The sequence below is a fragment of the Labrus mixtus genome, chromosome 6 (genome assembly GCF_963584025.1).
Source record: "Labrus mixtus chromosome 6, fLabMix1.1, whole genome shotgun sequence".
NCBI classification, from domain to species: Eukaryota; Metazoa; Chordata; class Actinopteri; order Labriformes; family Labridae; genus Labrus; species Labrus mixtus.
In genome coordinates, this window is record NC_083617.1 from 19,499,455 (window position 1) to 19,515,616 (window position 16,162).

Consider the following 16,162-nt stretch of genomic DNA (forward strand, 5'->3'; position numbering starts at 1 on the left):
TTGAGTGTTTCAGCTTGCAGAAGTGAACTTCACACCTGTTCCTTTGCAATTCCAACAGTTTTGGGAAGAACAGCCTTGCACCTTTGTCCATTTAATTTATTAAATCCAACATTCATCCATCTCTCTCTCTCTCCTCTCCTTCTCTCTCCCCCAGCCCAGCTGTTCCTAAACACCTCCCTTGTCTGGGCTGCGTCTGTCACACCAGCCTCCGATAAATCTGACGTGTTTTTTTTTTTTTTTTTCGCATTTCCTGCACCAGAGAGGGACTGAGACACAGAGCAGTGTCTGTCGAGGGGGAAGCAGCCTGGGGTATGTCCTCGGGAAGTTAACATCAACAGCAGTGGCAGAAATCAGGCCGCGGTGCTGCACCGAGAGCAACAGGAACACCCTGTCGCCGTCTGCCTCCACACCCACCCCGTGGAGCTGCCCCCTCCTCTCCGCCCCTCCTGCGGTTGTTTCACGCCGCTGTCTGGCCGCAGCAGTCCGGCTGGAACATCCCCGATGCACCGCGGCGGCTGCCAGCAGAGCGCCGGGAGCCTCCCACCCACCACACGGTGCAATGCAACACGGGCTAGTGCTTCCAGGGTGTCCCGCTACAGCTAACGGAGCTTTTTAAATACTTACGAAGGTAAAAAAAAAAAAAAAAAAGCCATGACATGTCGAGTCACATCTGGGGCCTCTGCTCGGATGTTTTCTGCTAACTCTCGACCGCTGGTTCATGTTTCTTCCGTTCACTTTTAAGAAGAGCTGCCCCCGGATTAACTCGCGACATTCTGCTGCTGCGGCTTATTTATTTATTGTATGGAAATCTTCGGGAATTGCAAGACATGTTAACGCATGAAAGCGGGAGAAAAATAAGGATTTATTTTGGCTCAGACAACTAGAAGGAATCACAGGAGCCCATAGGGTACCACCGGTTGAACAGAGCCTTTTATTGATACCGTTACATGAGTTATTTTCCCGTGAAGTGGTTGTGGTGAAAGGTCAGGTTCTTTCATTGTGAGTGGCCTAATTCACTCTTTAAAGTTTCAAGTAGGATACTGGGAGCGTTTCATCAACATGGTCATCTTCAACGGGCAGCTGAAGATCAAGATCCGCGAGGCTCTGGACCTCAAGCCCACAGCCTGGTCCCTACGTCACGCCGTCGGCCCCAAAACCCAGACGTTCCTCCTGGACACGTACATCGCCCTCAACGTGGACGACTCCCGCGTGGGTCAGACCTCCACCAAGCAGAGGACCAACAGCCCCGCGTGGAATGACGAGTTCACCACGGAGGTCCACGACGGCCGCAGGATCGAGCTGTCCGTCTTTCACGACGCGCCCATTGGCTACGACGACTTCGTGGCCAACTGCATCATCCAGTTTGAGGACATCCTGCACAACGGGAGCAAGCACTTCGAGGACTGGGTAAGACTGGAGTGACACCCCCCCACCCCCCCCACATACACATGGTGGAGCTGATGATGGCACTCATCATGGTAACAATGCAAACCCTAAAATATTTAACTTATTCATGAAAAAAAACTAACTGAGAAATGAACCTTGAGCATGGCCGCCTAACATAAAGTGGGACCCAGGAAATGCTTGTTTGGCCTTGGTAGGTTATTGGGACCTTGGATTGAATTTGTTCAACTGCAAAGTCCTGAATTTAAAAAAGTGTTGATTAAGCCAATAAAAAAAAAGATAGAGATTGAAGGAATGGTCCTAACAAGTCCTTTTTTTTAATGGGATGCTCTATGGACAAACCTGGGGAAAAGCCACCAATAATGCAGTGACATCTTCCTATAACGTGTGGTGTTGAATCCATTGTCATAATGGAGGGAATAACATTACTTTCTATGTAACTTTACTTTTGACAACACAGCCAATGTAAAAGACATCAGGTACGACCTCAGCTGCTCTAGCAGTCGTAACAAACCGATGATTTAGCTGCTAAATAATCCACTACTGATCAGCAGCTCTGTCATATCAAAGTAAAGTTCTGGGCTGCAAATCCAACACAGTGAAATTCATTTTTTTTAAAAAGGCCCCACTGTGTTTTTTATTTATCTATGACTAAATGCAGATTCATCTTATTTGTGCATAGTACATAAACTATATATCAGTAACTTGAAAAGACAGTGTGGTCTTGGAACACAGTGTGACAGTAGCAGCAGTCAGTGAACACACTCTCACACACACACAGTATAGATCCTGTTACCTTTGTTGTGCTCTTGATTAGATGGAGCAGTGACCCACAGCAGAGCTGCAGAGGAGGACGGAGAGGGTGGGGTTGAGCCACATGCGTGACACACAAAAACACACACAGACACACACAGACACACACACACACACACACACACACACACACACACACACACACACACACACACACACACACACACAGAAACACGCACGACCACACTCACAGCGCAGCGCGGAGAGGCTGTTTATTGTTGTCTGAAGCTGCTGAAGCAGACGGATGCTTGAGTGTATTATTGATGAGAGGCCATCAGGTCCATGAGAGACAGAGGGGAGTAGAGAGGGAGAGGGAACAGGATGAAAGAGAGAATGAAACAGGCGGGGGATGTATTCCTCGTGGTTGTTTCTTACAAAGCGGTACATTTGGGAGACTTGAACTGTCGTGACCGAGCGAGCTGTGTGATGTTTCTTGTTGGGACTGTTTGAACTCAGTTATTGATTAAAGATTTTGGAACGCGTTGAAAGGCGACTCTTCGCTGCCACTGACGTTCTGGTGGGTTAAGTAATCATCTGAGCTTGTAAAGTCTTTTAATTAACGCTGGTCTGCTTTAAAATGTCAGGCAGTCTGCTGAAACTTTATACTTTTGTGAACAACGTGCATTTTGTCAGGTTTAGATGCCTGCCAAAAATTCAGGCTCCGCATTTTAAGCACCACGTCAGCCATTATTTTTAACTGGTTTTCAGTGTTTTTTCCCAAGTTGTGAAAATACTAAGATGAAAAAAATTACCTTTGCAGCCACACTGTCCTTCTAGCTTAGGTAACTCTTGTATAAATGAAGGATGAGGTTGGCGAGGTCGATTTCCTTTTTTTTTCTTCTAGATTAATTTTTTGCCTTATCAGATAAGACAGTGGATAGAGTTGGAGATATGGGAGGAGAGAGTGGGGCTGACATTTAGGAAAGGGCTGAGGTGGGAGATAGAGTACTGAGCCTCTGCGAATTGGGTGCACCCTTTAGCCAATGATCTTCTAGCGTGGATGACGGGTTTGGCTCCTAGCATCCTGCTGACCCCGATGTAATCCGTTTGTCTCTATCGTTGCCTGTGTTATAGGCCTGCTCTTTTCTATTACATCATGACAGTATGCTGCTTTTACTGTGATCAATAGTCCCACCCCAAGGCTGCTCTGTTGTCATCTCGCCCCACTTAAGCTGGCTACACACTAGACGATTTTAGGCCCGATTTTGGGCACGTTTCCCCCCCTTGATCGTGGGGGTGTGGTCTGATTAGTCGCTTGTTGCAACCGTTTATTTTTCCAAATAATCCTCAAGTGTGTGGTGTCACGACGATTATTTATTTTACTACTCCCGATTGAGTTTGATATCTGCAATACCAGGCAAGCCAGGCAGATTTGGAAGTTTCACCAACCTGACGTCGTTTACTTTGACAACTCACCCTCAAGCTTGCGCTGCAAATTGTAAAGAGCTGCACATAATCCGTCTTCTCAGCCAGGATTTACATCCGTATTGTTTTTTTCGCGTTGACTGTTTTTAGCTGCAAAACAGAACAGCCAGGATAGCCAGCTGAGGATGTCGATCGTCCTCCATATTTGTTTTTTTTTATAATCTAAAGCCCCATGTGATCACACAAGATTCTGTGAGATCTCATGGCTGTGATATTTTACTACAAACTGTAGGTGTGTGGTTTCCTGGTCAGGCCGAGGCGTCTAGTGTGAGCGTTTGGAGGATTATAATGTTGACAATCGGTTGAAACTGTCCCTATGTCTGTGGTCTCCCGCTTTTCTTAAATCAGATTTGAAAATTGTCTGGTGCGTAGCCAGCTTTAGGTGCTCATACTGCTCCCTGCCAGCATTCACTAGTGTCCAACTTACAGTAGGCCTAGAAACGTCCTCCTGGAGGTCCACATTTAATGTGTTGCAGTGTAAACACAAACAATTTGCAATGCTTCAAGCTTATAGCCTGAGCCATGACTCAGCTAACTAGATAACAGCAACAGGTGGACAATTGAACCATCATAAAATTCCCCATAGAAATGAAAGTATATGACATTGCTTGTTTGCAAGCTTTGAAGATGACATATGACTTGCTGCTTCAACTTTAGGCATACTTCATGATTCATCTAGAATAACAAATTGTGCAAAAAAAAGAAGTACATGGCAATGTTAGCAAAGGCTAATCAACATAGTCAGAAAATAACTCAGAAATATACGAAATATGCTTAAAAGAAAAACTGGAGTAGGCATTTAAACCCCAAGTGTTCAGCTGGATTTTTGAAAGCCTCTTGTTTATCTAAAGTCAAAAGACTCTTACAACTATCTAAATTGTCCTTTATGAACTGGTTTCTATCCGTCTCCACAGAGCTTTGCACCTTGTGTTTGAAGGAGCTGGTTTTCAAGGCACACCCATGGGTCCTCTTGATTGAACATGTCCTAACTTATTATGCATTATGTCATCACAGGCAAAGATAAACCTGACATAACCGTGAAGAAAGTAAGTTCCTGTGTAAATCCCGCTGAGTTATGTGAGCTGCTAAGAAAAGCATGACGAGCAGTTGCTGAGGTTGTTGAAGTTGAGGCTTGCTAGTTCTCGTCCGAAGACTCAAACCCATGATCCCACAAAGCAGTGTGTGCATATATTGTACACGAGGGCTGCACAATAAATCACAAATATAGATTAAGCAATATCACAATATAAGCATTTCCAATAAACACAATTTATCACAATAAATAAATGTATAATGATACATAAGGTATAATAACAAGCAATGCTTCTCACTCAGCATGCAGTCATTTGACCTAACGGATGGAGGCCTATAACGGCCATGCTTTCAGAGCATCACCACCAGATTCCCACATATTAAGTGGAGGCGATTTAGTGGTTTGAAGAAGAAAAGCAACGCTAATTTATCATGTGAAACATAAAGAGCAGCAGATAAACAATGTGTGTTATAGCTAATATGCACTCTTCAGTATTTGTTGATTTGTCCCATTGGTAACATATTGTTATGGCAATACTGAACAATGTAATCATCACACATCACATGTCATATTCCTCTTATATTGTGCATGCCTGTACATCTAGCTCCCATTCAGGACATTCCTGAACATTGTACCTATAGTGACCCTTTGGTTTTTTGTTTGAGGAGGGTGGGGGGATGGGGGTTGTTTGATTATTTTAAACTTTGATGATTTCTCTCTTATATGGAAGATTCAAAAGAATATACCATCAAATAGAAATTACTATTTTAGTTACTTTTTATGTCACAATAACATGGACCACATAGCTGCATTGTATTCATTGGCAGTGACTCTGGTAGATTTTGTTTATGGGATCTTTTTTCCAGTGAGCTGTACACAGTGCAGCTCTGCCCGTCTGTCTATGACAACAAAACAAGACTTCCAGGAACACCGAGAGGGGTTACTGTTAGTCAGCACAGCCTCACTGTATCAGGTTTCATTGTCATTTAGCACATGTCCCTTTATCACAACACCAGGTACGATTTTGTTTTTGTTGTCAGGGAACAGCATGCGGGTCTCATCATTCATCGTGCTGGCCTTAAACAAGGGTCTGTGATAAAATGTCAAGTCAACTACAGTGCAGCCACTTTTAGGCATCTTGCCGGCAGTGACCTTTGTACACAGCAGTGTCATCATCCCTTTGAAATCAGCTAACACCGTAGCATTCTGTTATTAGGGGATTTTGTAACTGGTTGGTGTTACTGCATCTTCACTGGTGGGGGAAAAAAGAGACTTCAGTTGGTGCTTTTGGGAAATTATCTTCCGAAGAGTGTGTGAACAAAAGCACAAACATATGTCAATGTTCTCCTGCAAGTCTGTACACAGCCTTTCAGTCATCTTCTGCAGCAAATTATACCTGCCAAGCCGGTCATGTTGTTAATCAACCAGGGCACACACATTCTCACACACACAATAGTGAATCTGCTTCCCTGGAGTTTAAGCTCATTCAATCAGGTGTGAAGAACAAATTTGAACAAAATTAAAATAGATGGGTAAAGAATGGGGGGGGGGAGGGCTTCAGAGTTTCAAAGCCTCAAAGCTTATTTTGCTCCCTCCATCGCCTTTAGTTACTGATTTAAAATGTGCATTAAACATGGACATACTGAGAAGATTTCCGGCATCCGATGAGCAGTTCTCACACTTCAAAGACTCTTTATCTGGAGTCTGACTGTGAATGGGGACTGTACATGACAACATTGCTTTGTCCATAAATTCTATCTAATATGGTATGCAGTAGGAAAATACAGATAGTGTGAACAACAAAAAAACATGGTATCAAAGTGTTGTGTGTTTTTTACTACTATACAAAGCCAAGAGCACAGGGAAGACATTTTTGAATTTGCTTGTGAGGACTCAGAGGACTCTTTGTCATAGACTCAAACATTTAAAACACAGTTGATCTACGACTTAATGTCAGGTGAATTGGAGCGGAGATACTCTAAATATGAACAGCATGAACCCGTGTATGTGAGAGGAAACCTGAAACCTGTTTTGGCATGCAACAATTTGAGAACAATAAAACCCCCCCCTTTTGAAATCATTACACATGGATGTGAAGTGTACCCTTTCCCCCTGTCTGATCAGGTGATTGATGGGAGCATGATGTGGGGGAGGAGAATGAGGGCAATATGTCGGATGAAAGCTGATGAGAATGGACATAATTTGCTCTGTCTGGTGATATTTCAGTCGCAGCTCCTCTCAAAGATAATTTCAGTGTGAGTTCATCAGGCTAAGTGGTCTGCGAACAATCACCTCCCGTAACACTGATCCCACACAGTCACATTCATTCTGAGTCACTGCACCAAATTGATTTAGCAACAAATCCTTTGTTAATAAAACTTTCATTCATACAGTGGATTTGCATATAGTATAAAAAATGACATTTGGCTTCAATTCTTTACTACTACGAAAGTCATAGTCATACTTTTGATCCCCTCAAGTTAACAGACGGTGTTAATCAGACAGGTATTTTATAGAAACATTGATGGTTGATGGAGATGCTAATACACGACTACGCACTGCAATATTATGTTTTGTGATAATTAATCGTTATCACAATCAACAGTTTCACCATTGATTGTATTTAAAGATGGAAGAGGTGCTTCCAACTCCTCCACTTGTACAAAAGTGAAATAGGAAAAAAGAAGAATTGTGATGTTATTTGGAGCCACTGTTGCATAGAAGCCTCTGCTGGACTTCAGCTGACCACACATGTTACTTACCAATAGAGCAGCAAAGACCTCTCCGGTCAGTGCCGTCCACAGCAGGACAGATTCTTGTGTGGGTTTGAAGCGGTCACTCATGTTAACATGATGTTGATTGTGTTAGTCGACTTTTAAAAGAAATGTAAACATGGGGCGAGGGAAAGCCGGGCAGCTATGTTTTGCGCCATGTTTACGAATGCTATTTTCCCAACTTGTTCTGTCTCTCTTCATCTGTCCTATCCATTAAGCCCTAAATGGCCTCAATCTTGTTTGCTTTAAATATATCTAACCATCGTAGTCTGACTGACATTATACTAAGTCAAATTTCTAGAATTCCAAAAAAACATTACATGTTGTACTAATGGACTTTAATATTCAGTAGACTTTCTTGCAATCCACAATAATATGTTATCCGTCTATGGTTTGGTTGTAATTTCCCTAAGACATTCCCATAAAATCAGCAGATTCTTTGCAGAAACACTGAGTGACACAATTATAGAAAAAATGTGCCTCAGGGCCCGAAGCTTGGCCCACATTTATTTTCTTCACTTATTCATTAAAGTTGACTTTATTGACTTTCATTAAATTTAGATATATATTTTTTTAAATAGGTTGATGTTGCATTGATCTTCTTGTTATTTTAGGTATATTAGAGGAAGAGTTTTGAACCAGGTCAGACAGATAAACTCCAGTCTGCAGCAGGGCTCTGTCACACAGGACAATATACTGTAAATACTTACATATCCATGTCTTTACCACAGAACATTAGTACAATGACCTTCATCAACATTGCATTCATGTTTTATCAAATCAGCCCTTGTAGTCAAATCTATTTCTATGAAGTTATAAACATAAATTAGTCACTTAATCATAATCCTGCTCAATCAGTGAATGGATTAATAAATACAATGTTGGCTGAAAAAAATAACCAGCATTCTCTCCAATTTAAACTTTACATTTTTTAAATTAAAACACCATACAATTAATGATTGATTCATTTTTTTAACATGAGGATTTGTCGAGAGAGAGAGAGATTAAAGGTCTCTTTGACTGACAGTCACAACAGGTTTTGTACGTTTCAGAAGTCACACTTCTGTGTGGTTATACTGGTGCTAACAATGTAAATGTTTGTGGTTCAGCTGGTAGAGCTGACTACAGAGAGGTGCATTAGAAAAAATTCCGCTCCAACTAAACAGTGAAAAAGTGTGACATGCTCAAACTGTCATGTTAATAAGCCACCTCCCCCGCCACTGTAGCAGGTCTTTAGTCATCTGAGGAATGTGGAGCGCTGCACTGTCCTTTCTGCAGATTGTAATTTAGCATTTGTTCTTCAGAAAAGGCATTAATGCAGCTGAAAGGTCAAAACACAAGAGCTGCTTTCTGCACTCATGGTCCTTGTGATGGTTCCCCATCTTGCTCACAAGCACTTTAACAAGAAGACTGTCTGTTGTCATGTAGCATGGGTGAAGCTTATTATGTAAAAACTGTAAGAGCAATTTACAAATGATTAACCTTTAAAATGTTTCTGTAAATTCTTATAATGAAGTAACATGCACAATCATTTTTTATAACAAGTTACCCACACTTGGTCCTTCTTTGGTATTTCATGCTGTGGGCATTGTCGCAAAACAACATGCAGGAATTCATTAATGGAAATTGTGGACATTTTAAATTCATAGTTTTACATCAATAAGAAATAGTAAATATATTTGTATAGGTGGATAGGTGCATGGCAAATGCTATTTTCATGCTAATGCAGCAATAATAATGAACCAATAGTTTCATATCTGGGTTGGTTTCCTGATCCTCTGTAAACTCTCGGACAGACAGAACAGAGGAAGAGCTCCGGCTTGCTCTCCTCTTGACCCTGTTTCCCCGCAGGCTGTAGTAGAGGGGTGTCTTCTCCGTGGACTGAAGGAAACTGGAGGCAGGGCTATGTGTGTTTTTTGTGTGTGTATGAGGCTAATATTAGCCACAGTGTGTTTGAGTCACACGGTGGGACCTACTTCCTGTTTTCACTGTCCAAGTTTACTTCCCAGAGAAAGAGGGGAAGAGGGAGAGGGGGAATGCTCCCCAGGTGCTCCCCACTTTAACTCCTCGTATCCTACATTTAGCTGTCGTCCTTGTGCAGCACTTGCTGTTCAAAACAGAAAAGTATTTTCATATACGACTGGCTGACCTGTTTTGATACAAAGAAAGCAATGCTTCTATTGCAGACGAACCTTTTGTGACCCGCAGCATAGTATTTGTTGCAAGATATAACTGCTTAAAGCTTCTCTGCTTCGTCTGCAACAGAATTATGCATTGCTATGCATCAAACATTAATTCAGATAATAAAGATTCGTTTTGGTGACACTTTTCCCTAAATTTGCCCTTTTGTTTTAGCTTTGTCGTGGTCTCATTACTTCCTGTATTCTTTGTTTTGATGCACCCTGGGTTTTCTGTGCTGCGTTGAAAACTGATGGATGAAAATGAAGTTTTGATCACAAACTAGGGTGAAGAACTTATTGAGTAATACTGTACAGTTTACTAGCTTCATCACCGGCTTACTTCTGGAGGGAAACCTTTACATTTCATTAAACTGAAAGCATGCTAGGTGCATGATAGCATGTACTCACCAGGATACCAAACACCTCGACTGTGAGCCTCAGAAAATGTAATTCAAAGAAGACCAAATCAGCACAAATGGCACAGCTTATGCAGCCAGTCTAATGACGTTTAGAACTAATTTGAGGCTTTAGAGGTCGAGCTTTTGTGGAATGTCTGACATGCCAGCGCTGAGTTCCACAGGACAAAATTAAACATAGTAAGGAGAAGTCTCCATTTCCTCACAAACAGGATGAGACGAGAAAAAAACAGCCCGTCATTCAACTCACTCATGGACATATGTGCATTTCCTACACAATGAAAGAACTATCGGACAGCAATACATGCATCAGATAGACTTTATAATGTTGCTTTATAATGTTTTTTTTTCTGAATCTGACTGCAGAATTACACATGAGAGTAGATTTCTTTTCTCATTCATTGTTGGGGACATTCATCTATTCACGGAAGATAGGGAAAGCAGTTTACCGTCTTACTGTATTTCTTCCTAATTTAGTCCAATGCACAAACGGTGAGCAATCCTGGGATACAAGCGAGCAAAATCAGTGACTGCAATATATTCAGCCTGCAGTTTTAAAGTCCTTCAGCTTGGATTGGCCTGAAACTGATCTGCAGACGTGTTTCATCAGCATTGCACTGCAGCTAACAGAGATCTCAGGCACCACAAGTTGTGGTCAACCACATGCACTCCAAAATTAAAACATCTGGTGCAGATTGTAATAAATGCCTCATCAAACCTTCACAACCTAGTTTATGGTAAAAGTAAAACAATCGTGTAGATTCCTTTTTGACCAAAATGTCAATTGTTTTTCTTCTATGACTGTATTGAAAGGACAGCTGAAGAGAGACATGAAATGTGGGGAAGGGAGAGTGGAAAGACATGCATCAAAAGGGCCTGGTCAAACCTGTTTTAGATGTATCAAAGACTGTAGCCTCATATGGGGCATCTGCTTTACCAAGTGAGCTTCAGCAGCACCCAACATCCTTCAGAATAACTGTTATGCCAGGGTCCAAGGTGAGATTGTAATGGCCATACTAATTTGGTCTTAACAAATTTGACTTTACAGTATTTAATATTTGGCAGGCACACTTAATCCACAGAGCAATGCATGTGCAACAGCAGAACATACTGACCACTCGACCCAATCAGATCTACTGCTGTCCTGTGATGGACTCGTCAGCTGACAGAAGTGTTGCCTGTTGTGTGCTGAGGTTTTATAACTCAGTAAGCAGGATGCGAACCTTTAAGCCCTTTTCCCACATGCACCCCTGGTAATTTCCTAAAATCCCAAGGACACCGCAAAAGTCAGTGTAATGTTTTAAAATAAATCAAAGATGGCGGAATCAAGAGTCTGATGACAGTTTTTTGCCTTTATATAATTGGGACATGTAATCACGGTATGATAGAAAGAGTGGAACAAGACATACTTTCAAGTAGAAAAGAGTATGAGGCTGCTTCATTACGTGCACAAAGGGTCTCACAGTGGTTGCATGATAGAAAAGTGATAAAAACCTCAGGGCACCCCAAACATTTTGGGCAATATTCAGAGTTTTGTGCATGTGTGAAAGGCTATTACTTTGGTCTGACTGTGTCTGACTGAATCTGATGATTTGGATTCACTGATGACAAATAAAAGCAGGTAAATGTAAGCACGAGGTTCTTCAAATGACAACATTAATAGTTGTATGGTTCTTGAAACATCCCCTGATAGAACCAGATTTGACTGTAAGTGGCATCTGTCATTCATTCCTCCAGATAATCTTCCACATGCCCATGTTGTCACCCATGTTCCTCAGTGTTCATCCGTCCTGTGTTTCTGTGTCTGAGTGCCAGTGAATGTGTTGCTGTAGGTCTCTTTGAGGATACATGCAGCCACATGACTCCAGCTTGACTAAGGCTCATGTGATACTGTGAAAGCTTTGGGACAACTCTCTCACTCTCTTTTTCACTCTCCGTCTCTGGGAGGAATGAGTCTCAGTGTGATTAAGTTAGGATGAAGTTCATTAAGCTCCGATGGCAACATGTGACTCTCAAAATGTAATGTCTGTATTAGGGCAAGGTATAAGAGTTGAAGTCATTTCTTTTCCTGAGGCACCTGATGGTCTTGTTGCTATGGATACCATCTAACAAAAAAGTAAACAAGAATAACAAACAGAATATTCACAGGGCCTTTACTCGGGCTACCTATGTGCAAGATTAACCTTCAGATAGACAGTTTATGTTTGAGTGTCGCGATAAAGGGGAAGCCCCTTTTTTTTTTACCAATCACTTAGTAACCCAAAGACAGGTAATCAAACATTTCTATTTTAATCTTTCAGAGATTTTAGTTTAAAAAAAAAGATCAGAGCATTTTTCACCAAAGATTTCAACCATACCTGCCTTCCAAGGTTTGTATTTTCCCTTCTCTTTAACACCTGTGTTTTAGACCATGGATGAACCCTGAGACCAACGTTTGCTGTTGAGCTTTTTGCAAAACTATAGTAGCCTAGATTATTCACAGCTAACCTATGGGAATAATATAGGCCTACTTATTGTCATAGGACCTGTTTAAACTGAACTTATATTACCACAAAACATCAGTGAAAAGAAAAACTATCATACAAACAATGGACTTTGGGATTTAGGGCCTCCTGGGTTTTAGAGAAATAAAGCAGTAGTCCATTCTGCCTATTGGTCAATTTGATTGGATCAGACAAGAAAACAGAATGAAATCTGAGTGTGTTTTGCTATTTTGGTCATATTGTTTATCTTCTACAGTGGTAGACTCCAAAACTGTTAAATGTATCATTATTTGCGGTCGTGCATTTTCAACATCTGTAATGATTTTCCAAATCTTTCAGTGTGGGCCAGTTTGGGCCTACATGTGTTTTTCGTTGGGCTTATTGAAATAAATACAACACCATTTGTGAAAACACATGATGTTGTCTGAAGCCAGCCATCTTTTATTACTCTAGATAATCTTCCACATTCCCATGTTGTCTCCTATGAAAGATTTTTCCTCTCAGCGTTCATCCATCCTGTGTTTCTGTGTCTGAGTGTCAAAAACACAAATAGGCTACTGTAAACTAGATGATGCTAGTTTGAAACTTGACTGTTGCCAAGCCACCCAAACATTTACCACAGACTCATTGTGATTGGATAGTTACGTACAAGGTAATCCCGATTGGTTATTTGATTATTTTAAAAAAACAAAGGAGAGCAGAACCACATTAATTCCAAGGAGTGTTTCATTTAAATATTGTTAGTGACTTCAAACCAACATTAATAAATGATTTACACCCCCCACACACATACACACACAGAGGGATTTATTTCTGCTGCTGTATCCCACAGCATTTATCAATCAATGGCACTGAGTGTGATAGTGAGATGCGGTTGAATGCTATTATTTGAGCCACTTGTGGTAGTTGACTTTGAGATGGGAGTACATTAACAGACATACCAATCTAAAAAACAAAGATCCCTTCATCGGTCAGATACCCAACTATTACTGCAAGTTTGTCTCGAATTTTAACTGTTCAAGCTACCGGTCCTCTCATTTGAGACAGACCGTGTCTCAAAGATAAAGTGTGATTTTCTTCTGAGGTATTCCAGTTTTGCATGCAGGTGTGAAGTCTTTCAGGACTGATGTAGATCTATATCTATATCTATATATATATATATCTATGTAGGCTATCTTAATATGCAACCAGCTTTTGTCAAATCATAAATTAACAAGTTGATACGTGTAATATGCGGAGCTCTGCAGTATACTGTTTATAATGAGCAAAACAGCTCCAATATCAATCATGAAGAAAGGCTAATGGCCGACTCAGGCTTCAGATATTTTTTGAGTTAGAGCTGTCGGGAGGACAACAAGATGCGCTGTGCTTGTGTGTGTGTGTGTGTGTGTGTGTGTGTGTGTGTGTTTATGATACTGTTTAAAATGAGTTATAGTGTGAATGTTAACATCAGATCATCTTTATACCTTTGTGTTATCTTGTACATGAGCGCGTGCGTGTGCGTGTGTGTGTGTGCGTGTGTGTGTGTGGTGTAGACTGCACATAGTGAAAGCAGATGGGTGTGTGGGCGGTCTCTTCCACTTGTGTAAAGCGAGAGCAATAAAGACTAGTGCTATGAAGGTCTTTTAGAAGAGATGAATGCAAAGAGTATAGATGTCTCTTTTATCTGTGATTTTCTGCTCTTCACAAGATGATCCATTCAGCATGAAAAGTATAAATCAACCGTTATTTCACTTTGGGAAGCTCAAGGCTGGTTATTGTGGTGGCTGTCAGTGACGATTTTGGAACTAAGGGGCCTGATGTATGAAGGAAAACCCCATTTAACCACAATATAATTTATTAGCCAAATTAAAAGCATTTAGTTTGCGTTCTTAGTAAGTCTTATTCTAGATGATGCTTTGGTCCCTTGCCCAGGATTATTTACTGTAGCTGAGGCAGTTATTGTAAACAACCCAGAGACTGTATATTAAGATGGACAGAGAGACAGCTCGCTGGGAGTGAAGCCAAAATATTTTGAGTTCCCCCAGCTGGCTGGCTGCAGTATAGGTCATAAACACCGCCTCCTTGATGTTGACAGATGGAACATATAAAGCTATAAAAGTTAAAACTATAAAGTTAAAATACAATTTAGTCAAACTCAGATTCTGTCATGATAGTTATTATCATGCTGATTTATGTCCCGTTGTTTATTTCTTTGAGTAGTTTGTTTTCATAAGTTTATTTGGTGCAAAAGTGACCGGATGAAACATCGTGATTGACAGCTCTGCTGACAAATGCTGCTGCTTACAGCGCTCTTAACTGGATTAGCAGAGAAGAGGAGAAAACGGCAAGAGGAAAGAAAAACTAACATTACAGTCACCGAGCCTTCCATTAGTGTCTGCTCTAAACCGTCCAAACTAGAATCTGTTCTGCTCTTGTCTGTTCCAACCTGAGGGATCTTTGATGTTTCATTGGTATGAAACAAGCAAGACGGCTGCCATGCATGTTTAACAAATTCAACAAGCTGTGTCTTATACATGTTCTTCAATTTAAGGAAAACTTCTGTGTGACCAAGGCTGATGGATTCAAAAATCTACCAGACACACAGGGGCTAGTTAACTACATGCTTATACTATATTGTGTATCTCATTGGCAGAGAGTCAAAAAATGAAGTGTTGAATGAATGAACACAACTGTTTTTGTTTTTCAGTGTTGACATTAGGGATATCAACTAGTAGCCTAGAATTTTAATGTAGGTGTGCTGTGTATAAATCTTTGCTGACTTTAACCTTTCTTATCCCCAGATGTGCATAAACTACATTTTATGAACCTCTTTTAAAAAAGAAATAATGTCAAAATATATCAATAATTTTATTAGTATCAGCCATTACAGTAGGAGCAGGTAATTATCGGTAATCAGTATCGGCTCAATAAAATTCATATTAGGGTCATTTTAATTTTCAGGACATTTTTTGGCGTGTGTGGGGGGGAAAGCAGTAAAGCCATGAAAAACCTGAATCAATGGCATCCTTCTTAATATTCTGTTAAAGTTATTATGTCCATAAAAGAAATGTAAAAATGTAAAAAATGTACAAATCAGTTTATGTAAAATTCCTGATATGAAGTTTGCCTTTGATGTGGTTGTGCTCTGATTATTAGAGTCACCATCCTTTAATCCACGATCAGTATTTTTTCAAACTGCGCTGTCTCTTGGAATAGATCAAAAGAGAGTCAAAAACTGCATCTGTGTGTTTGTGTGTGTGCACACTTTGTCATGAGTAAAATCAGAGCCAAGAGTTCAATGTCATGTGTTTTCACTTTAGGCATAACAGACTGTGTGTGTGTGTGTGTGTATAGGTGTGGACAGGAGGCATCACATGCTAAGGGACTTTTATTTTTGAGCCATTTGGGATCACAAGGAGCCGTCCACACACAAATGCAGGCTACTAAAATTGCCATTGATTCAATCGGAGGCCTTTTTTTTTCATGAACAATCACACAAACAGCCTCCAACGACTCGTTCTCACTTATGTTTGTTTACGGACACAACGGATATCTCATCCGTTGTGCCTGGGAAACTCCTCCTTTCCTTAATATTTGACTCTCGAATGGGCCTCAAGTGCATTTAAGAAATGTAACTTTTATGGTGCTAGCC

The 16,162-nt window shown here is 40.9% G+C and overlaps 1 protein-coding gene across 1 annotated transcript in view; it reads left to right on the top strand.

The window, feature by feature from the left end:
* The first annotated feature begins 273 nt into the window (after positions 1-273).
* The window catches only part of LOC132975680 (protein kinase C epsilon type-like), a 75,582-nt gene continuing 59,693 nt past the window's right edge, over positions 274-16,162 (top strand). Inside the window, exon 1 of the mRNA XM_061040395.1 lies at positions 274-1,407. Within this exon, the coding sequence (XP_060896378.1) occupies positions 1,060-1,407 (348 nt within the window). The 5' untranslated portion in view covers positions 274-1,059. The remainder of the gene's footprint in view (positions 1,408-16,162) is intronic.